This window comes from Colletotrichum karsti, assembly GCF_011947395.1.
Source record: "Colletotrichum karsti strain CkLH20 chromosome Unknown Scaffold47, whole genome shotgun sequence".
In the NCBI taxonomy this organism is placed as follows: domain Eukaryota; kingdom Fungi; phylum Ascomycota; class Sordariomycetes; order Glomerellales; family Glomerellaceae; genus Colletotrichum; species Colletotrichum karsti.
Genome location: NW_024065947.1, coordinates 190,655 through 213,957, shown reverse-complemented (window position 1 = coordinate 213,957; position 23,303 = coordinate 190,655). Strand labels below are relative to the sequence as shown.

General features: G+C 54.3%; 4 protein-coding genes across 4 annotated transcripts; 2 read left to right on the top strand and 2 right to left on the bottom strand.

The window, feature by feature from the left end:
* Positions 1-342: 342 nt before the first annotated feature.
* On the top strand, positions 343-2,150 carry CkaCkLH20_11341 (glutamate decarboxylase; the record flags this gene model as incomplete). Its single annotated transcript, XM_038894055.1, has 5 exons — positions 343-611; positions 665-692; positions 764-1,378; positions 1,426-2,034; positions 2,097-2,150. The coding sequence occupies 5 exons, from the start codon at positions 343-345 to the stop codon at positions 2,148-2,150; spliced, it is 1,575 nt and encodes a 524-aa protein (XP_038740633.1).
* A 776-nt stretch (positions 2,151-2,926) lies between these two features.
* Positions 2,927-4,254, bottom strand: CkaCkLH20_11340 (epoxide hydrolase; the record flags this gene model as incomplete). Its single annotated transcript, XM_038894054.1, has 4 exons — positions 2,927-3,024; positions 3,090-3,426; positions 3,571-4,073; positions 4,131-4,254. The coding sequence occupies 4 exons, from the start codon at positions 4,252-4,254 to the stop codon at positions 2,927-2,929; spliced, it is 1,062 nt and encodes a 353-aa protein (XP_038740632.1).
* Positions 4,255-5,131: 877 nt separating this feature from the next.
* Positions 5,132-12,061, top strand: CkaCkLH20_11339 (transposase-like protein; the record flags this gene model as incomplete). The annotated part of the gene is made up of 5 exons (XM_038894053.1): positions 5,132-5,277; positions 5,331-5,545; positions 9,522-9,921; positions 9,976-11,510; positions 11,616-12,061. The coding sequence occupies 5 exons, from the start codon at positions 5,132-5,134 to the stop codon at positions 12,059-12,061; spliced, it is 2,742 nt and encodes a 913-aa protein (XP_038740631.1).
* Positions 12,062-13,716: 1,655 nt separating this feature from the next.
* On the bottom strand, positions 13,717-14,784 carry CkaCkLH20_11338 (adenosine deaminase; the record flags this gene model as incomplete). The annotated part of the gene is made up of 1 exon (XM_038894052.1): positions 13,717-14,784. The coding sequence occupies one exon, from the start codon at positions 14,782-14,784 to the stop codon at positions 13,717-13,719; it is 1,068 nt and encodes a 355-aa protein (XP_038740630.1).
* Positions 14,785-23,303: the final 8,519 nt, after the last annotated feature.

Genomic DNA, 23,303 nt, shown 5'->3' with positions numbered 1-23,303 from the left:
GCGCTGCACTTGCGGTGTTTCCTGGCCTGCGGCATGCAGTGCCACAGTCTCCCACGCCAACGCCCACCTTGACCTCCACGTCAAGCTTGCTTCCGCCGAGAGCTGCCGATGCCCTCTTCTCCTCTCTTCTTTTCTCCCTTCTCTTCATTCTCTCGCCTCCAGAGACCTACTTTTCGACTCGCCTCAGCTCCCTCAAGCTCAGACCTAGCCACAGCCAAAGCTCCAGCTTCCTCTTTCAATATAAACACCGTTTCCCGTCCGCACGTCGTCTCATCTCGAAGACTTCTTCTCACAGCATCCTCATCCGTCTGTTCTCTGTGATCCCCTCCACATACATTCAAAATGGTTCACCTCGCTACCGTCTCCACTCCCCCCGACTCGGGCTCCGAAGTCGAGGACTCCAACAGCCTGTCCAAGGTCATGAAAACCCTCAAGAACGTCCAGCTCCAGCTCGCAGACCACGATGATTGCTACACCACCAGCGTCTATGGCTCTCGCTTCGCCAACCAGGACCTCCCCAAGCGTGAGATGCCTGAGAACGAGATGCCCAAGGAAGTCGCCTACCGCATGATCAAGGACGAGCTCAGCCTTGACGGCAACCCAATGCTCAAGTAAGCGAAGCCAATCTGCAGAGTCCTCTGTCGTCAAAACTGACTTCCGATAGCCTCGCATCCTTCGTGACGACATATATGGTGAGTGAGAAATGACAACAAGCCACCCATGTCTCTCCGCAATTGACCACCCACGCTGACCCCCACTCCAGGAAGAGGAAGCTGAGAAGCTCATGTGCGAGTCCTTCTCCAAGAACTTCATCGACTATGAGGAGTACCCCCAATCTGCCGACATCCAGAACCGCTGTGTCAGCATGATCGGAAAGCTCTTCAACGCCCCTCTGGGAGAGGAGGGTGGCGCTGTCGGCACTTCCTGCGTCGGCTCGTCCGAGGCCATCATGCTGGCCGTCCTCGCCATGAAGAAGCGCTGGAAGCTTCGACGTCAGGCTGAGGGCAAGAGCACCGAGAACCCCAACATCGTCATGTCCAGTGCCGTCCAGGTCTGCTGGGAGAAGGCTGCTCGCTACTTCGAGGTCGAGGAGAAGCTCGTCTACTGCTCTTCCGACCGCTACGTCATCGACCCTGAGGAGACCGTCAACCTCATTGACGAGAACACCATCGGAATCTGCGCCATCCTAGGAACCACCTATACGGGCGAGTATGAGGATGTCAAGGCTGTGAACGACTTGCTTGTGGAGAGGAAGCTCAATGTGCCCATTCACGTCGACGCCGCCAGCGGAGGTTTCGTCGCCCCCTTTGTTGTCCCGGACCTGGAGTGGGATTTCCGTCTGAAGAACGTCGTATCCATCAACGTTTCTGGTCATAAGGTAATTCCCCTCCTACTGCAATCCTGATACCGTACTGACAAACGCAGTATGGTCTCGTGTACCCCGGAGTTGGCTGGGTCGTCTGGCGTGCGGCCGAGTACCTACCCCAAGAGCTTGTCTTCAACATCAACTACCTTGGTGCCGACCAAGCCTCTTTCACCCTCAACTTCTCAAAGGGCGCCTCGCAAGTCATTGGCCAGTACTACCAGCTGATTCGCTTGGGAAAGAAGGGCTACCGCGCCATCATGTCCAACTTGACCCGCACCGCCGATTATCTCTCCCAATCGCTCGAGTTCCTTGGCTTCACTATCATGTCCAAGCGCTCGGGTGAGGGTCTTCCCCTCGTCGCGTTCCGCCTGCCTGAGAAGGAAGACCGGAACTACGATGAGTTCGCGCTGGCCCACCAGCTCCGCGTCAGGGGCTGGGTCGTGCCCGCCTACACCATGGCCCCCAAGACCAACGACCTCAAAATGCTCCGCGTCGTCGTGCGCGAGGACTTTAGCAAATCCCGTTGCGACGCCCTCATCACCGACATCAAGCTCTGCATGGGCTTGTTGGAACAGATGGACCAGGAAAGCATCAAGAAGCAACAGGACTTCATCCACAAGCATCACCTCACCAGCTCACAGTCGTCCCATAACCACCCAAAGTTCAGAGTTTGTCCACACCCACGCGAAAGAAGCACCGGGAACTTGATGTCGCTGACCATTGCAAACAGAAAGAAAAGCATTCCCTGCAGGGTAAGACTGGCAAAACGCATGCCATCTGCTAAGGCTTTCCGAGGATGCTGTCACAAAGAAAGTAATCTAAGACACGAAATAAACGACTGACATGATACACAATGGTTGACTGGCTGGCTTGGGCGGATGGAATAATAGGGCTGGCTTAGCAACTTGGAAAGAGGCGTCCTCGCTTCGTGGAGTGATTGTTGGAAGAGATGGAAGTAGATTTCTGAGACGCAAGGAAATAAATTGGATCAAAGGTCTTTGGCCACTGCATCGTGATTTGAGGCTGTATTTGACTTACTATCCTATCGACTGCTGATGGACTGCAGTATATACTACCCCCATCTATCTTCACTATTACTCTAACTTCTCTTAACTATAAAATTCGCTATTAGTTACAAAAAAGCTGTATATTAGTCTGATTGGCTAGAACTCTGCACGTTAAGTACTGCAGTCCATTAATAGTTGATGGGATAGGTTCGGCCTGGCCTCCCCGGCTCTCCCGAGCATACGTGCGACCGAAGACCTTGACCAGGTTGAGTTTTTCAATAACAGTTCAACTGCTGTCCTTTTGTTTTATTGTGTGATCGCACCGGCCCAAGTCCTAGTATTAAGGAAAATATACATGCAGCTCGCATTAGTAAACCGCCGTAAAGCTCATACAGAGCCGGGCACCAGGTCATTTTTACAAATCGGATTAAAAACAAGAACTCTAATACGCCTTCTAGCCTTCCATGTCTTTGGCATAAATCATGACGACCCTGGCCAGGGTCATCCCATAGACGGCCGGGAAAGCTATGATACTACCTCTGCCGTTTCCAGCTCAAGAAAACTTCCACTCCTGCAAAGCCAACTCCCGCAAATCCTTAGTTAATCCCTCAGGGCACTCCAAAGCAGCAAAATGCCCAGCCTCATCACGTTCTACCACCCAAAGCAAGTCAGCACTCAGTACCACCGCGCCTTTCGTATGAGCATCATTAACTCACCTCGGTAAAACACCAGATTCGCAGTTCTCTCGACAGATCTCTTCGACGCCGGCTGAGAGTCGTAAAAGAACGATGTGAAACCAAAGGGGACGGTAATACGATTATCTGGGTGCGTCGCGGCCTCGGCGAACTGGTGGTGGCGGACGTTCTCCACGTACGGCAGCATGGAGGGCATGATGCATTCACTGAAGTAGTACAAGCTCACGGTGGTGAGAATGTCTTGCGTCCAGGACGGCTTGGCGAGGGTCGATGGGTTGGCTAGTTCCTCGTACTTCTCGCCTACCCACATGAGGATGCCCATGGGGTTGTCATGGAGCGCGAGGCCTATGGTATGGGGCTGGAGAGTGTGGTCAGCAGCGATCAAGACTTTCCTAAAGGCATTCCTTACCCGAGTTCTCATACAGACAGCATACCCAAGATGATTCTCCAACCAATCCGCCACCCTCCCCGCCAGTCTCCCCTCCCTCTCCGTCACACCCACCTCACCAGGCGCGATACTCGGCGCAAAGTTACAATGCACGACCTTACACGAGTCCGTATACTTCGACCCGAGCTCCCTCCCGACCCAGTGCGCCCAGTCTCCGCACTGCACCATATACTCCTCGTACCCCAGCCTCTTCATCAACACATCAAAGATCCGCGCGTTATCCTTCATCGTCCAGCCTTTGCGCGGCGGCCAGGAGGACCAACAGAAGCCCGGCATGTTAGGCGCCACGACATTGAAGGCGGGCTGGCCGGCGGGAGGGTTGGAGAGGGGTTGCCAGAGTCGGTGGAATTCGTAGAAGGAACCGGGCCAGCCGTGGACTAGGAGGATTGGGATCGCGGATGAGGGGTCTGGGGAGGGGATATGCGCGAAGTGGATTGTGACAGACTCGATTTCGGTGAGGTATTGGGGTGTTGCGTTTAGGGATGCTTGGGCTGCGGGCCAGTCATAGTTATTTTTCCACTCATTGAAGAGAGTTTCGGCCCAGGTGTATGATGGGCCTTTGGGGTTGAGTTGGTTAGACTCAGGACTTCAGGTTGAGGAGGAGGTGGGATTACCGTAGTCTGATCCTGCGCCGGGTACGATCTCGCGGCCTGGGAGTCTGGTGTCATTGAGTTTCCTCTTGAGGCGCTCAACCTCCTCTGCGGGGACATCAACTTTGAAAGGTCTGATTTCGGACATCGTGATGAAGCTGTTGAGATAAAAAGAATATACTAGATCTGTTAATAGCAAGATTGTGAGAGAAATTGAGAATGAGGTTCGATACAGCAACGACTGCTATTTGGTGAATTCCGAAGACTATACAAAGAATCTTTTATACATGGCTGGTGGTCACGCTTCGCCGTTGAAGTTCAGACGTGATGCGGGGATCGTTCGGACGTTTTCCGCGTTTCCCGATTTCCCGAAATCTGGAGCGCGGCCGGTCCGGACCGAGCTCCGACTACCTCAGAACCCGGGGGTCGGCCCCATAATTAACGTGCGGTGTTGTTCAACTCCGACGATCTGCATCGGTGAAATGACGAGCTGCCGAACATGTCGACCACGGCCAACCGCGCCTGGCCCCGATGCTGCTTGATAGAAGGAACAGATTCTGGAAAGACCCAATGAGATGTCGCCACAGGTGAACACGCACATCCACTTCGGCTTGGCTCGAACGGTAGGCGAACAGCAAGCCGCGGCGCAGTCTCGTGGGGCATGTAAGCGTGCATGGTGCAGAATGTGTCGGGGCAAAGTGCACTTTGACTGCAATTCTCGTTGGCTGTTTTGGCAACGGATTCTGGCAACGGCCAATGGTATGAGAAGTCCACTACCCGCGCCAGCTGCGAGGCAACTGGATTGCTGACTGAAGCAGATTTCGGAACGAGCCAATAATACGCTGTTGGACTCAATGCGGTAAATAAGCTATGCGCGATACAAAGCCAGCTCCACCCCCCGCAGCCAGAGCCTCGTTGGAATGACGACCACAACGCCGAGCCCAGTCATTTGCCGTCCCGGCTTTGAATTCTCCCATTTTGAACTGACACTCTTATTCTGCTTGTAATCATTGTTCTCGGCCACCATGTCTTCCCGGGCAAGGAAGGCTGCCATCGACTATGCTGAATGGGAACGTGTAAGACCCATCATCCATCAGCTTTATCTGGTGGACGGCAAAACCCAGAGAGATACACTCAAGATTCTCAGCGATTACCACGGCTTCAGCCCAAGGTTAGTAACTACCAGAATGCTTTTAGAAGACGGTGGCTAATACTCGGTCACAGCAAAGCCCAGTTGGAGAGAAAACTCAAACAGTGGCGCATGGTCAGAAACATCACAGGACCGGAGTGGAAGTACGTGGACAGAGTCATACGTCAGAGGCAATCCCGTGGCAAAAGCAGCCAGCTGTATCTTTCCGGCATACCACTGCGACCCGCGGCCGTCGAAAAGGCGAGGTCTCGTCATTGTTATGAGACTGCTATCGAGAAATGCAAGCCAAGTAAGCGACATATCCTCTATTCCTACGGGCCGCTCCCCACCTACATATTCCCAAGAAACCAGGGCTGATTCATCAGTCAAAGCGCCTGGGTCATCATTTCCAGAGGACCTCCCGTTAATCGTCCGTACCCCGTCCCCACTGGAGCAAAGACGTGAGGACTACTGTCAGGTTGTCCCTTGGTTGGAGTCGATGGACTTTCTCAAAGGTAAATTCATCTTCAAAATCCCAAAATCCCAATGTGTCTTATTCACTCGCTTTTCCCTGGTATGATGCTGATACAGCTGCACATCTCAAGGCCTCACACTGATGATGCCCCGCTCTAGACGTGGGGCGGACAATGCTCTCCAGTTACTCGGCATTCGGCTCCTGGACCTAGTACCCGATTACGTTCGACGTGTTCTGACGCACACTGCCCGACTTCAATGGACCTATCAAGCCCTTTGCTTGATCATGCCAGGGCGCTCGCGAGAAGACCACATTACTAGGGCTGAAGCCGTTTTGCATCAGGCTGACTTCAGCAGCCCTGAAGTTCTAGAAACAGTCTTCTTCCTCCTTTCCAATGGTTTTCTCAATGAACTGTCGAAAACATCCAACGGAAAATCAATCCAAATCATTAACTCCCTTTTCGAGCTGTTGCATAAATCAAATGGCTGGGCAGTGATCACTTCACAACCGTATTCGCAACTTCCGTTGAGCCTACAAGCTATCCTGGACCGACTCTTCATAGAGGCAGTCGAAAGATTCGACTTGAAAGCCGTTCAATTCTTACTCCAAGCAGGGGTAGATATCAACCAGCATTTTGTACCTAGAGGCATGTTCCGCGAATACGAAGTCTCTTGGTCAATGACGCCATTCGAGTACGCAGCAATGCTGTGTAACGGAAAAGCGACTACCTTTTTCGAGGATCACGGGGCCGATATTGCATCTTCCAGTAACTTAATGAACGGTCTACCCCATATCCTCTCCCAGTCGCTGCTGAAAAACAGGGAAACGCTTCCTGTGGTAAAGCTGATTCTCTCATATTTCGAATATCGTCCGGAATTGGAACAGAGCATTCGTCGCGTGCTTCATCAGTTGGAAAAGTTTGGAAAATCCCCCGTTCCTGAAGCACTGATTGAATACTTTGGAGGAAAAGTCGTCGCAGCTGAGTCGATTTCGCAACTGATTGTTACGGCAATCAGGACCGAAAGCACGTCGGTCCCAGGTCTGCTTCTGCAATACCCAGAACATTTTGATGAGCCGAATCTCTACGGAGACAGGCCGTTGACGGCGGCGGCTAGCCAAGGCAATGTGCGAGTTTGCGAAGAGCTACTTCGACTCGGGGCTTCCTTGGAAGTCAAACCAAAGCGCCTAATACCGTTCAACATACCTACGCCGCTCCAATGCGCCGCATACTATGCTGATGCAAGAACTGTTCGTTGCTTTCTGAATGCAGGGGCCCAGATCAATTTCGAACAATCCACGGACGCTCTACACATACCACAGCCAGGGTCTTTGTGTTTTCGTCAACGCTTGAAATTGGCAGACCATTACGTGTCATTAAGTAGTGTAGGGAGAACTGCACTTCAAGCCGCCTTGCTTGGAAGGAATAAAGATACGGCGCAGCTCCTCCTTGCCGAGGGGGCCGTGTTGCTCGGCGAGGAGCTTGCGATCTCCATCAGGACTGGTCTATCAAAGCTCGTCAACCCATCTTGGAACAGTCAAGCCCCTTCTACGTATAAGACAGCCTCGTCTGGCTTATTGGCGTCGACACTCGAAGCTGCCATCATTGCTGGGGATCATGAAATGGCAGCACGTGAGCTCAACGAAAGTCCGTTATCCGTCACACCTGAAGCTCTTTATGCCGCAGTTTGGTTTACCAATTTAAAGTCCGCTTCTGGTATCGCCTTTGTGAGACGGATCTTGGAGCAAGGTGCGGGACTTCAACATTCCACAGACCATTGGGTCGGTACAGCAATGTCGTTGGCTGCAGCACTTGATTCAATCGAAGTCGTTGAGTTAATGCTGAGTAGCGGACTTCGGCCAAAGTCTTCTCTACCTAGGACTAAGGCCTACCTTTTTGAACCTATTTGGCAAAAAAGATCCGACCCTGGCACCAGTCAAACTGAAGAGGTTTACCTCGAATGGCTCTCCGCAGTTTTCGTCCAATATGACGATGGCGAAGGAATTTGGCCAATACTTGACGAAGCTGCCTACCAAGGACGACACGACTATTTAGATCTTCTTCTAAGTCATGGTTACGAGCCTACAACCTCTTGTGCAGTTCGAGCGGCGCGCAGGAGAACCTCTACGTCTGTCACTACTCTTCAGTTTCTTGACAGTCGTGGCTTCAAAATGACACAGTATGTTCTGTCTGGTTCCATATTGTGGGACGATATGGCTAGTATTGAATGGCTACTTTCAATGGAATTGGATCTGAACGAAGAGGCCAAGCAAGTTGGGAAAACGAGCTTTGGACTATTCGAGAGAACGGCTGTGCAAGCGGCTGCCGAAAAAGGGGACCTCGCTCTTCTTGATAAGTTGGTCAGTCTGGGGGCGGATATAAACGCACCAGCTTATTACAAGCAGGGCGCCACAACTTTACAAGTCGCCGCTATCCAGGGGTATTTCGAAATCGTCCAAAGGCTATTAGGACTTAGTGCGGACCCCAATGCAGATGGTGCTAAGCTATTTGGACGGACAGCTCTCGAAGGTGCAGCCGAACACGGACGACTTGACATTGCGAAGCTCCTTCTGAATTCGGGCGTTGAGACAATTGGACCGGGTCGCCGTCAATTTGTCCGAGCTATTGCTTTCGCAAAGAGCGAAGGCCATACTGCTGTTGCGACACTACTTAAATCTCATAGGCCATGGACTGAGGCTGATCAGGAGATTTTCGATGAGGACCGTTTGCTTCACGGCGATCAAACATCTCAAAAGGAGCCAGACCGTCAGTCTCTTGACCAAAACGTCGAAAATAGTACGGAGCTCCGATCTGATGCGATCTGCTGCAACCCTCATGAGCTATATGAGGAACCAATTCCCTCGTCGACTTCTGAGCCCTCGGAACTACTTGGACAGACCGGAAATGGACGGACCCCTGGGTTTGTGACGGAACGCGATGATCAAACCCATTCAGACGACGGCTACATCGAATCAGACATGGAGTCTTTGGGTGTCGTTCACGGCGAGGCGGAATTGTTAGGTATGCCTGCTACTCAAGAAAGCTTAGGGGAAGCCGAGAACGCCTTCCGGCCTTCGGGGATATTCGATCAGGTCAAGAAAGATCTAGAATCAACGGGCGAGGGGGATGGAATTTGGACAGAGGCGTACGACGCGTTCTCTCAGGAAATAATTTACTAGGATGCTGGCGTTAGGTCGGATGAGGGAGGCAGACGCCCCAGGCTGCTGTATAAATAAGATGCCTCATATGGGATTCTCTTTCTTGACAGGCGGCAAAGGATAGCACAGTGTTGACGAGGAGTCTCATACCACCAAATACCATCGAGCGTTTGGCTATTCCGTTTAGGAAACAAGGGCGAATCAAAAGACTCGGGACTTGCACAGCGAGAGAGCATTCATGCTATACCGCTGCAGCGCTTCCGCAAGTACAAGGCGCCTTGCCAAGTTACCCAAATCAACTAGTCAAAGTGATGCCATCGCCGCCGCCAATTAGTCAATCCTATATCCCTCGATTGACTTAAAATACCTAATTATTTCACTTCTGGCTAATGAGAGGCTATAGATCAGCCTGGGCCCTAGTTATTCGGGCATCTCCAGCCTCTGAGACATGACGCTGTTACCAACCTCACGATGTTTATATATCTTAATGTGGTTTTACTAACTGCCCTCATATTATTAGATAAAATCTAATCCTTTTGAAAATCTCTAAGGGAGTAGAAGTAATCGCAGCAGTTCAAATGGTATATATAAGCCTGCGATTGGTCGCCACTAGTAAGAGTTATTAATCATCCTATCTTCTACTCATCATTTTCAGCCATTTTCATCTACTTCAACTTCATACTTATAATGTTAACTGCTGCCACTACTGCCACTACTGCCGCTGCTAACGCGTATGAGATCTTGGGTGCCCCACGCCTCCGGATCTCGACGCAGATCGCGGAGGCTCTGATAACTGACCCGCCTCTGAATCCCACGATTAACGACCTCTATCCCATCGTCGTTGGCAGTCGGAAGTTTGTTCTTGAGGAACAATTATCGCGAAGGCGTGGCCGTGGCCGCTCTAGCTGGATCCGAGAGCATGGTGAGTTCCTCGTCGAGATTATTCAGGGTCGTGCCGGCACGTCCTTTTGGAGTTGTCGACGATGCGACGCAAAGGGGTCTCCCCGTCTGTTTGGCGCTGCCGCTACCTCTGCGCCCCAAGAGCACTTACTTCGGTATGTTATCCCCAGCTTCCCTCCTATATAAATCACATACTGATAAAGCTGTAGTGGCCACAACGTCTGCAGGATCTCTGCGCAGTCAGATGAGGACTCTGACGGTTGCACCCTCGTCACCTCATCCCCTCCGTACAAACGACCCCGCCCTAACAGCAACATCCCGAAGTCCAAGATCATGACGATGAGGGACCTCTGCGTGGCCTCCGTCGTCTCTGCTGATCTCCCATTCGTCCACTTCGAGAACACCTACGTGCAGCAGATGTTTCGGTACCATAGTATGGAGGTCGCCGGGGAGATCCCGTGGGGCCGGACGGCGATTCGGGACCGTCTTGATGACTTCTGCCAGCGCGGAGAGGCTCTCGTGAAGTCTGAACTTCACTCTGCGGCCTCAAAGATACACCTTTCATTCGATCTATGGTCGTCACCGAATATCTACGCCTTTATGGCAGTCACTGGCCATTTCATCCATGCTGACGGTACCACGCAGTCCCGTCTCTTGGCCTTCCCGCAGCACCACGGCAACCACTCCGGCCGCAGCCTCTCGCAGACCCTCATCGACGTTGTCGACCGGTATGACCTCCGTGCCCGGGTCGGCGTAACGGTCTCCGACAACGCTACGAACAACGACACTTGCCTCCAGGCCTTCTACCAGACCATCTCTCCAGAGATGATGGTGGACGACGTCAAGGCCCGGCGTATGCGCTGCTACGGCCACATGCTGAACCTCGCTGCCCGGGCCTTCCTGTTTGGCGCCGATAAGGAGACTCTGGAGGCGGAGTCGGACTTCTTCCGGCTTTGCGATCGATATGACGATGACCTGGAGCTTTGGCGGAGGCTTGGGCCCGTGGGCCGGCTCCGGAACATCGTCAAGTTCGTTAGGTCCTCTCCACAGCGAACGGAGCGGTACCGGAAGGCTGCAGCGGAGGTTGACGGAGACTCCGACTTCCGGATCTTCTCTAAGTCACGCCGGGAGGCCCAACTTATACTGAACAACGACACTCGATGGAACAGTACGTATCTCATAATCGAGAGGGCTGTGAAGAAGAAGGCAGAGATTCAGGCATTTTTATTGGCTAACAACGACGACGACGACGTTGCCCAGCATATCCCAGAGAAGGATCTACTCTCTGGCGAGGATTGGAAGGTTCTCGCAGAGATCGGGATGATCCTTGAACCCTTCTATCGCCAGACGAAGCGGTGTGAGGGCTGGGGTATTGATGATGGGCATGGTCGACTCTGGGAGGTTACGATGGGTATCGAATACCTTCTCTCGCATCTTGTCGACTGGAAGATCTATTATAACGCCAGCATATCTCCCAGTATCAGCAATGATGATGAGGGTGACTCTCAGCAGTCGCAGCAATCTCAGAAGCGTGCCGGCCGGGCACAACGACGCCGTCAGCACAACCTCCAAGCCCTACCTGATCATGTACGCAAGGACTGGGCATCGCCAGCCTCTCGATCTGCCTCCCGATTTGAGTCTCTCGATGAGGAGTGGCAGACCTTCCTCCGCAGCAGCGTTGAACAAGCGTGGCAGAAGCTCTTTACCTATTATGAGAAGCTTGGGGACTCCCCACTCTTCTCTGGTGCGATTATACTGCACCCGTTATACGGCATCTCATACTTATGAGATATATGGTGTGAGGAACACCAGGAGGGATGGGTGGAGAAGGCTCTGAAGTCTCTCACAGAGTACTTCGATTGGTGGTATTGTGAGCCTGCCGAGGTCTTCCCCTCCAGCTGGCAGGCCGGCATACTGCCCGTTGATCCCGGGGCCGGGGACGGAGAGGATGTGCACTACCGGCAGTGGGTCAACAGCCGGCGCCGGCAGACGCCGCCCAGGACGGATGAGCTCGATCTCTACCTTCGTCAGCCTCCGGAGGCTACGTCTGATCCCGTCCGGTGGTGGAGGGACCATGCGGAGACGTTCCCGGCACTCTCCCGGCTTGCCCTCGACGTCTTCGCAGTGCCGGCGATGGCGACGGACTGCGAGAGGGCTTTTAGCACTGCTAAATTAACCCTTACCTCTCAGAGGCTCTCAATGCTGCCGGGCACTATAGAGACCATCCAGCTCAGCAAAAACTGGCTGCGGAGAGGCGTCCTTTCGCCTGTGAACTTCGGGTTATTGTCACCATGAGGAATAGCCTCACTTTTTTCTGATTAGTCAGGATATTGCACGTGTTTTTATATAGTAATTAAATTGTATTAATTGCAAGTTCACTAAGTAGTTAAATCCTAGAAAAAAAAAAGTCAATTTAGCAAGTATGGGGGTCGAAATTGACTTGATTGTACTTGCGGTAGCGCTGTACCGCTGTCTCTCATCTCCGTCCTTGGCCTATTCCAGGGAACGTATTCATGTACACCAAATGTCGAGCACGTCGGCGTCGCGACAGTAGTCACCTCAACCCCGTGGCAACAGTCACGTAAACCTTGCGACAACAGTCACAAACACACGGGCAGATATGAGCTTGCCAAGATTTTGCGTCCACAGAGACTCATCCGCCTGTTGTCTGGTTCGAGATCTAAACCGTCACATCCCTCGCTTTTATACCGCTATGAGCCTGGATCTGCCCCTAAGCATGTCTTCCCACGCATTGTCACGAAGTTCATGATGTCCCGAGAAGAACGTCGCGGATCATAACCAGCTGATCCCAAACAAGCTATAAAAGTGTCAGCACATCAGCGTTGTCCTTGGTTCCGCAGCATTCATCATCGCCAGATGTTTCCACTTCCGCGAGTCTCCGGTCTAGTTGAGATTTGCTCTAGACCAAAGCCATGCTCAAACATCGGAAAAGACTCATGCAACGGGAATGCAGAAGTTCTCCAAAGCACAGCGTGTGGGCTGAATAACATGGAATCAACAGGGGACAACGAGAACGGACGACGGAGACAGTTCGTTTCTCGCGAGGAATCCCAGACGACGGTAGTCATCTACGTGCACACACGCGCAGTCATAATCAGCGGCGATCACCAGGGCTTTCAAGTCTTCCATGAAGACATACCTGCTGTCAATGGCCTAATTGTTTTGCTAGTTCAGATCCAACACGTCCATCCCTTATATACCCCCCTTCATCATGCAACTGCAGCACCGCAGACGACGTACCGATCCCACATGACATAACACGTTGTAAACACCTCTCCATGCAGACGAAGAATCTGTCGGGACAACTTGTGCATCTTTCTTCGGGCTGGTCTCGATGCTAGAGAACGGGAACATCGTCAAGGGTCTTGCAATCAAACGAATCCCTCGAGAACGCCAGCGATCCCGCATCACACCTTATAAATGCCACCTCTCCATGCAGACAAGAGATCTGCCAGGTCAAGTGGCGCGTTGCAAGTCTTATTGCTAGAGAACGATGACATCTCCAAAGGTCTCCGAAGCAAACGAACCCTACGACGCAGTTTGGCCCATCGTCACGCCATACACATCTCCAAATCCAGCGCCATCATTTCAGCACAACCTCAAGTGATATACACGACAGCAATACCGCAGGACCGACAACAGTGTTGATGGATAGAGTCGGAGTTGTTGCTCTGATCAGTCGCCGAGATATTTCCAACACCGCTACTCGTCGTCCAGGGAGTTAGAACACTCATCCAAGATCTTACGAAATCGAGTTGTCATGATACTGTTATCAAAAGGCCGGACAGATTCTCGCAGCTTGTAGATCCTACAAGGAGCTGTAGATGGATAGCTTATATAGCAACGCGCCATTCATCATGTTCATTCTATTTTGTTATGATACATTCCAGCCGTATCCCAACGGCGCAGCCCGACGCGAGGTCAATATCTCAAGCCTCAAGCGCCTTGTACTTCGCGACAACACCATCAATCTCCTTCTTCAACACCTCTTTCCTCTCCTCAGAGCACCAACTACCCTCGACAGACCCGATCGCAATGCCCTCCCACTCAGCGATCGTCAAACCGAAAGCCTCCTGCACGGCGAGGTAGTTCTCGAGGATGTACCCCCCGAAATACGCCGGGTCGTCGCTGTTGATGCTGAACCTCACCCCCTTATCCAAGAACGCGCGGATAGGCAGGTCCTTGATCTCGCCGACGCCCCTCAGCACCACGTTCGAAATGGGACACAGGCTCAGCAGCGTCTTGGTCTCCGCCAGCCTCGTCATGAGGGCCTCGTCCTCGGTCGACCGGCGTCCGTGGTCGATGCGCTGCACGTCGAGGTCGTCCAGCGCCGAGACCACAAACGCCGCAGGGCCCTCCTCCCCCGCGTGCGCCGTGCGCCGGACCCCCGCCTCCCGGACGGCGTCGTAGATCGGCTTAAACATCTTTGGTGGGTACGGCGCCTCGCTGCTCGACGCGCCCACGCCGGCGATGGTACCGTCCGCGAAGTGGCCCTTCTCCTTGGCCTCGAGGAACATGCGCAGGCCGTCCTCGACGGGGCAGTGCTTGAGGAAGCAGACGATGTACTCGACCGTCATGCCGAAGTCCGCCTCGGCGCGGCGGCGCGCCCGCCGGAGGCCCTCGACGACGGTGTCGTAGGCGACGCCGCGGCTGGTGTGCGCCTGGGGGTCGAAGAAGACCTCGGCGTGCCTGACGTTCTGCGAGTGCGCCTTTGCGAGGTAGGCGTACCCCAGCTCCTCAAAGTCCGTGACCGTGAGGAGCACGGAGAATCCGATGAAGTAGTAGTGCAGGAAGTCGTCGAGGGAGGTGAAGTTGCGGTAACGCTCGTACAGCGCGTCGACGCTTGCGAAGGCCGGATCCTTGTCGGACGGCAGGGAGATGTTGTTCTGTGCGGCGAGGTGGAACAGCAGCTCGGGCCCCAGGGAGCCCTCGATATGTATGTGGTGCTCGCATTTGGGCAGATCGACAAGGAAATCGTGGAGTTTGTCCTTGGACATTGTTGGCAGGTATCACCTTTCTCCGGGTGAAGTTGATGGCTGGGTAAGTCGGCTCGAAAGGGATGGTGCGCGGGTGAGTTGATGAGACCAAAGGTTGAGGCAATTGGTGGTGTAGACAGAGATGTTTCACCCGAAAAAGTTTGCCCAAGTGTCGACGTTTCTGCTTTGTGGTTCACGACGAAAATAGATCTCGTGGAAATTCTAGAAGTATTGAAGACGAACGCACGGCTTGGTACGTCTCTTTTGATCTTCAGCGGACGTTGAAAGTTTCTCAAAACCTTGGATCATGATTTGGTGAAGCGCAACCATCGTCTCCATCAAGCTATCGTTACGTTATCAGCCGGATGGATGGCCCCTCATCCTGTTCGGCGAGCGCCGCGTCTTTTCGACGGAGGCCGGCGAAGCGTCGCTCGCCGAGGTGGCTAGGCGTTAAGAAAGCGCTTCATCCTCTCCGCGACGGTGGTTGATCGCTTTATGGCCCGACCGCCCTTTATGAGTAATTAGTATCTAGCGTGATATTGAATCTCTTCTGCAACGGCTTGATGGGCCCTCGAAAGGTAGGCGGAAACCGAACGCCCTTCTCGGGCCGGAAAAACGACGACTCAAAACATATCCGGCACTGTCCAGGCGCAAGAGGACGCGAGAACGAGGCTGAAGACGAAGGTTCCCCTGGCCAGAGAAACTTCCCGAGCGGCGGATGCGGAGGCGAGGCATCGCCAGAATCCCCAGCAGTTCAACCGTTTGCCAGTTGCGAGTGGACCAGCCCTTTCGGGCCCGCGACGGCCTTGCGGCATTAAACGCACGACCAGCGAAGCTGTCGAACGACAAGACGGTTTGAAAAATCCATGTGAAGCGAGCTAAGAATTGCATCGACGTGGGAAACATGAGATGAAATGTGACCTCTGACGAAACAAGCTCCGCAAAATCAAGCACTCTCGCTCGCGTGTTGCAACGGTCATGTCGCAGCATCGCGCAGCGCACCGCAGCGCAGCGGACACTTTCTCGTAGCCTCTAGTCGAACATTCACAGGTATCTTGCCTCCATCGGTTGCGATGTCGATGCCGGGAGCCCGCGAGCCGATATGGCATGTCACAGACGGCAGGGCAGATGCTTAGCATCGTAGATGGCAACAATGACGTGCATGGCTGCGAGGGCGTCGTTATTGTGCGTGCACACCCATGAAGACAGCCGAGTAGATGGCGAAACAGCTCGAGTTGCATGCGGTCTTGACCAAGCGTTGCTCTGCGTGCCATGGCAGAGTTTCCTCTTTTCTTTGCTCTTGTGAAGTCATCTCAAACGTTGTTTGGAGGTCTCATGTCTGTCTTCTTTAGCGACCCGGTAACGGCTGTCGCGACTCCAAGGTCACCCAGCGTGTCTAAGTCAGATTCTCTGATGCACCGCAGCCCGTACCTGGTCGACTAGCGACCGGGTGTCTCTCGGATCATCCCATGCAGGATTCTATTCCATGGACGGAAGGGGCCTGCCGCCCCAAGGTCCAGACCTTTGACATTGCTTTTTCTTGTCGCAGAGGGCGAAGGGCTCAAGAACCTGCCGATTCCCCGGTTATTTCTTACTGGGACTGACGTGCTGGCTGGTACAACCAAATTCGCTGGTCAGCATCTCGTAGGGATCATCCCAGGGCCCAGTTCGACGTCAATCGGCTGTCGTGAAGGCTGATCAGTGATCCCGGTGTTGGACTGCAGGGGCATGTCGTGGGCCTCGCGGGACAAGGAATCCGCGAGAACGAAAAAACCGCAGACGACCAGGGCGCAGTGGGCAGATCCGTCGGGTCGTGGAGGGACGAAGCAAGGCGTCTGATGGAGGGCTTAGTCGGGACTAGAGGAGGAGGAGAAGGAGGGCAAGAAGGAGGCCATCCTGCCCGCATCGTTGAAACTTCTGGATGTTATTCCCAAGCGCCCCAAACTTGTCAGATGGCGGCCGAACGCGCCCTCTCAGGCTGTTGCTCCGAAGTGTGTTGTAGGAATGACCTCCTGGTCTGGTCTGCCTGGTCTGAGCCACCTCTCATGAAGGGTCCCTTGGCCCTTGACGTCCTTGATTATCGGCCCCGTCCTTGCTGGCACGGGCAATCCCACGGTACCTGTGACGTGAGCCGTCGCAACCACCGATCTCCAACCGAAAAGAAGCCTCCGCCAGCTATACATGCAAAAGCTTATCGCCAGAAATAGCTCCCAAGGCCGTGTTTGATGGGAGGATGGGTTATGCCGTCTTTCATCCCTTCATCCCTTGTGCGTCTTTTTAAGCTTGTCATGGCCGTTTCCGTGCGCGCGCCTGGTGCTTGTGCGCAGCAAAAAGTCAACCCGTTGCCCAAGTTCCTGTGTTCTAATTCTGTCCGTTTGAAGTCGGCAACCACCATCTTGTCAGACTTTGAATCTTTCTACCTTATCCAAAGAGTTGGGATGTAACCGCAAACCTTTTTCTCGAGAGATCGGCGGCACGCTTCGGTGGCCACGAGGGATTCAAACTTCATACCAACGCACCCGTACTCCGTGCTGGACCCGTCCCGGCGTCCTCCCGCCGTGTCTGGATCGAGCCCGCAGGCGAGGATACTCCCGGTCGGGACCCCATGCATCCCCCACTGAAAGGAATGTGGGAATCACCAAGAGACACCAGCCCCAGCTTCATGCAAGCAAGGCAAGCCGGCATCTGGGCATTGCTGGCCGCGCTGTTTCATTCGGGCTTGCTGACCGCCTGTTGGCAATAACTGCCGCCATGGAGCCAAATCTCTCTCTCTCCGCACATCTTCGTCGGGTCCTGTTGCCCCAATTCGTTCTTCGCTAAAACCAAGCAGAGCTAAATTTCCAGCAGCTGTTGACCGAGTGTTTCCGAGCATCGATTCCGGCAACGATTGCGAGGCGACCTGACTCCTCGTGCAGGTTGTTGCCGACATTGCGCGGGCGACGCTATGCCCTGTTGATCGCGTTGATCCAGGGCCGAGAACAAGCGTTATATCAGATTGGCAAGTTGCCCCCGTGTACGTCCTGAGTCTGAGCCGAGCTACCACACATGGTCTCGTCACACTGCATAGCGTTGTGTTCCGTTGTGCACTCAATTTAAGCTATGCGATGCGATATTGTCCTCACCCGTTGTTGTGTCCCTCGCAGGTTGCGACGGCAGTGGTGGTACGCCACGGGACCATACCGAAGAGATGCTAATCCGCGGTCCTCGGCCCATGGCACGATCGACATGAAGGCGCCACGCCCAGCTAGACCCAATGTCCAGTGTTACCTGGATTGGTGGAAAGGGATGTTCGTTGGTGAATTACCAGTTTCTGGGAAATCCAGACTTTAGGCTTGAGTTTGACAGCAAGGTCACCACCACCAGCGCTGCCGAGTTGTATGCGGGGTTGCACACCAACTTCCGTATTGCCTGGTCTGTTTGTTGATCACGCTACCCAGGACGCTGTTCCCTCCCGGCGGGAATACCGAATGGCACCTTCATGCTCAGGCTCAAGCCCAGGGCGACTGATGGCGTTCTCCGCGTTGCCGTGATTGACCGACAATGGGCTTGCTTGCCTCCTACTCGAGCTGATGCAACAATGCTTGCAGTGTAACGCGCGCAGTCCTTTGTCGGTTTCGGTGCTTTGAGAGGGTGTAGTTGAGGGGACCGGAGGATGTGCCAGTTTCGATGCTAGAGGCCGCGCCGGTGACGGGATGCTGCCAGACTTAGACTCGACCTCGCTCGGCTATCACCCATTGTCTAGACGCTAGCGAACCAGATAAACTGGTGGAGGGCTGGTCTTTGGATTCGCTCCTCGGACGGAACCTGGCAAGTTACTCCTCCGGGCTGTCATGTTTCACCTGGGCCGACAAGCATTGAGCTCGAGCCAGCTTTGCCAGGTACGCCAATCGCGCCAGCAGAATCTCGTCCGTGGTCCAGGACAGAAGAAGGTTGACGGTGACAATGACACGGTTTCTAGGGCCCCGAAAACTCTGGTGTCCAGAGTCGACCTGCCAAAGGCAACCCGTGTCATTCATTGTCTGTGGGCAATAAACGCACGGGATACCAGCGCGCGTGCATCGTCCATCCATGGTCGAATTAGCTATTAATACAAGAAAGTGCGGAGCCGATCTAACCCATCCGCAGATTCGGCATTCGGTTGGGATGAGATGAGATGCGTCGGCTCCACAGCTCCTTTGGGCCAAAACTCCTGCGGCTGCGGACTCTATATTTGCGTAGCATGCGTAGGTAGGTACTCTGTACGGCAGGTAGGTAGATACACTACGTACTTCGGTGCAACGTATAGCTTCAGGCTTTTAATCTGCGGCAAAAGAACGCTTGGTGTTAGTCAAGGGGGCGGGGTGCGGAATGGCGTTGATGATGAGCGTTATATCGAACCGTTTCCGAGCCGGACGACCATTGTCGGTCTTGTGCACAGATGCAGACTTGCGGCAACGTCAGCATCCCCATCTGGTCTCCATTCCACATGGCACTATTCGGGCCTGTCATGATCCATCAGAACATGGCCCCTGACATTGTCGTTTTCTCGACCTTGTTCCTGGCGGGTTTGCTGCCGTTATGGCCCGAATACAAGACTCCTGCATCGGCTCGCAGAGGGGATAAAATGACGACGATCAAGAGGTTCTGTACAGAGTACGAGTCGGGGATCGCGTTACATTTGCTGCAGCAAACTCGTTGTGCCGGCCGGAACGAGTCGTGCACTACAACGGGCCCATCCTGCGCATCCGAAGAGTACGGATACAAAGCACGTCTGCCACTGATCTGCACTTTAGTCACGCAATCCTCTGCCGTGGCCTACGAAGCTAGTTAGGCTGCACGCCAGCTAAGACAGTCCCTTGGGTGGTATTCGTAGTTGAGACAGCCGATGGACGGCTATGAACCGGGAGACCAGTGACGGGCAGGAGCCTCACTATTCGCGCGCCGCCATCGTGGTCATACCTGGTTGACCTTCGCGTGGATTGCAGCCGTGTAGTGAGATAGCCACCAGGAAAGGACAGCTACGTTTGTTCAGTGTATAAGAACGTGGTGAAGCTTGCGCCGCCCTGGTTGATACCGTTTGGTTGGTGTTGTTGCTATTCTTCTTCGATACATGCATTAGCGTCGGCTCGGCCACTGAACATGGACATGGCAGGGCGGTTGACAGCAGAATGCCGATGACTTCCATTGTTAAGAGTAGTCTTTATGCAATGAGCGGTGCAGAGTGGCCAGTGGGGACGGGCCTCGACCACACTGGTGATGATGGATTGTTTGTGACTGTGGTATGTATTCCGAACCAAGTATCCGTACCCTGCGGAAAACGTCCCAACCCCATGGCGGACAGGCCCTGCTGGGAGGAGGAGGGTGTGAACCCCTCCGAATCTGACAAGGGACGTCTCCATATCGGAGGATTCGACCGATGATGGCCTGTGTGCCAATGGCAGCTAACTGCGAGCCTAGCCTAGCGCAAGGCAGGTAGCCAAGTAGCCAAGCAAGCCAAGGGGTCGGAAGCCATTCCTGCGTCTCGTGCTTGACGTGGAGGTGATAATAAGCGTTGCCGTGGCTGGCCGTTGGTGCGTCGTTGTACCTATGTGGTGGGATCACACACACACATACGAAGGTTCACAAGTACCTGTTGTACGGTATGCAACCCCGTCGGCTGCATGGCCATCGGGAAGTGGGATAATGCGTGAAGGATGCATTCCCAGCCCTTAGGCGAGAAAAGAGCATATGAGAAAGCCATCAGGAGACCAGGAGGGAAGGGATCGTCCAGTGCGGCTAGATTAGCCTGCCAGCAACGCTAGTCGCCCCCAGGACTGTGTTGTAGCCTGTATCCGTTCTGCACGCCGCTGTAATCATCTGCAATATCTGCCATGCTGAGGCACCTGCACCTGCGCGCTGCAGGAGTGCAAGTCGACAAGGACAGGGCTTCATAGGCCCGGTGGCCGTTGGCCGATTCTCGACACACGACAGCGGACACGGAGCGTTCCAGTGCGGGAAGACGCGGTTTGCGAGATCAAATCTTGCGCAACCAAGATGATTGACACCACCGGGGCTGAGAGAATTGGGTCTGCGCCATTGGTCGGCTCGGCTTGCTTGCGCTCGGCAACCTGACCGAGCGGCGAGTTCCTAGCCCTGTGCAACAGCGACGACGCATTATCTGACGGTTGACCAAGCAGAAGGTGTTCTCTCAGGCAAACCAGGAGACAGGAAGCCGGCGCGGAGCGCAGGCGCAGATGAACTTGGGCACACACGCAATGGTTTGATGCACGCTGGGTTGGAGGTGATGCCGCAGCGGCTGCCGCTGCGAGGGGCTTGGATGCTACGCCAAGTGCGTGGCAGTCTGGCAGATATTCGGAAAAGGAACAAGGCGCGTGGGAGTCCTGGCGAGCGTGTCGGAGGAAATTTCGGGCCATCGGCAGCGAAGTCGATGTCTTTTTGCTGGGGTTTTTGGATGGACCTGTCTCGAGTAACTGGTACCTCCGATACCCGTGTTATACGGCATCGTTATAGGGGGCAAAGTCGGGTAGACAACGTGGCTGTCGTGTCTCTGACCGGGTTGCCAGATGCAGCCCTGAGGTGCTGCGTACCGGTACGGATACTGAGGTCTTAAAAATTTCGTTGAAATTGTGGATGACCCAGTGTAACTCCAGCGTTGGAGTAACGGGTACCCGAGAGGGCTTCAGGGGTGGAAGCTCCGCCGTGGCGGCCATGTGTTGCCGGACATCTGACCGAAGACGTTGACGACGGCCCATCATCAGCAGGTAATGTAGGATGCAATTGGAGCCTCCCCGTTCGCAGGTTCGCTGTCAACGGTTCGAGACGAGGCCTGGCCCTCTGCTTGCCTGTCATCCCAGTTGCTAGTGCCGTACCAGCGTGTCCTGTCCCTGGCAAGTGGCATCCGTGCGTGGCCTGCCCCGAGCAGGACGGAGCTTGTGGGACATGATTCGGGGAAATTGGATGGTCGTGACACCTCGAGGATGTGATATCGTATGGAGCCACTTTATGAGCTTTTGGGGGCGTCCGGATGATGCCGACTGATGAATGGTGAGGGGGAAAGGAATCCCTCGAGTGGACATTGAACTTGTCAATCTGCGGGCTCGGTAGCACTGCCACTAGCCCAGGAGACGGTCGTCATCAAATTCCCCGGCCGGCGGAACCCATCTGGGAGAGTTTCGATGTAATTGCAAGTGGCTCGTTCTCTCTTTGGTGCGTACCGGGTACAACGCGCGGCCCAGGTATCCGTAGATGAGTTTAGCGAGTACGGAGCAATGCCGCTCGCTGGTTGAATGTTTGTGTGTTTGTGTGCTTCCCAACACCTCCACACCAGGTCACCGAGGATGGCGAACTCGAAGAGGCTGACATGGAGCTCTCTGGTCTTTCAGGTATTCGAAGGCTTGGAGAGCAAAGTCGAGAGATGGTATTGGCCGGCGGCGTGGGGCCGATGGCTCCTTGATCGGCAGTGACAGGGCGAAAGAGGGTGTGGCGCGTTGAGGTCGAGGAGAGGAGGTTGAGATTTGAGCACGTCTCCAGAGCCTGTGGGCCACGGATCACGGATGTGGTTGGCGTTGAGTCGTTGGCGGGTTGGCGGCATCGGGCTTAAGGCGGCATTCGGGACTAGCGCCGCCCGTTGACGATCTCAAGACGGCTGGTGGACTGCGAAGAGAGGCTATCCGCATGAAGCATTGAGGTGCAAGATGGATATGTAGCGGCGAACTCAATGTGCTGCGGTAGATGCCGGTGGAAGCCAGCACCCAGCAACTGACAAAGTGGTGTGGTGTATGGTAGGCCGGGCGATCGGAACACGCTAATTGTGTTTCTTGGGGATAATGGCGGAATGAACAAGCGTTCATGCTGGTTTGGAGGAGGAGGAGATGCGAGTACTGCAATAAAGCTGGGTAGGCATTATCCATGGCGTGTTGGCGTGTTCTTGGAGAGATGGGATGTGGAGGAGGGTCGGGACTCGGGACCTAACCCGGACGCCGTAATGAGAAGGATAAAGCCGTAGCCCTCGGGATCCGCGCGAGATGGCAGAAGCAAAGATTCGATTTGTCCACGGCGGTTGAATTTGGAGAGGCGAAGTGAGGATGTCACCCCTACTGCGTAATTCTCGCGCTGTTTGTTGGGGAGCCACTTTGAACGTCGATTCATGTCAGCAGCGACTGCGTCAGTCCTGACGGGAGTGCTCGACCTGGACCAGGTGTCGTCAAGGCGATATTCCGCGCTGGAGATATGTATTATCCGGTTCAAGGCCCGGGCCAGGGATCGGAACTGGCAAGTCGGCGGGACTCGGCTGGGCTGCCGGCGCGGACGTGGCACATAGATTGGCAGAAGTTGGCGCCAAGGGAGCCGCCATGAGTTGATTGAAGAAGACCAGGAACGACGTCGTCAAAGAATAGCGGTACGACCAATGTCGACGGACACGGCAATGAGAGGAAACAGGCGTGTTCGGATCGTTCCCCGTAAGGTCCAGCACGATATGACGGAACGGAAACGAGTCCGCGCAAAAAACGACTTGTCGTCGAGCAAATTCCGGGTCGGGACTTGCAAGTGGCAGGCCCCAG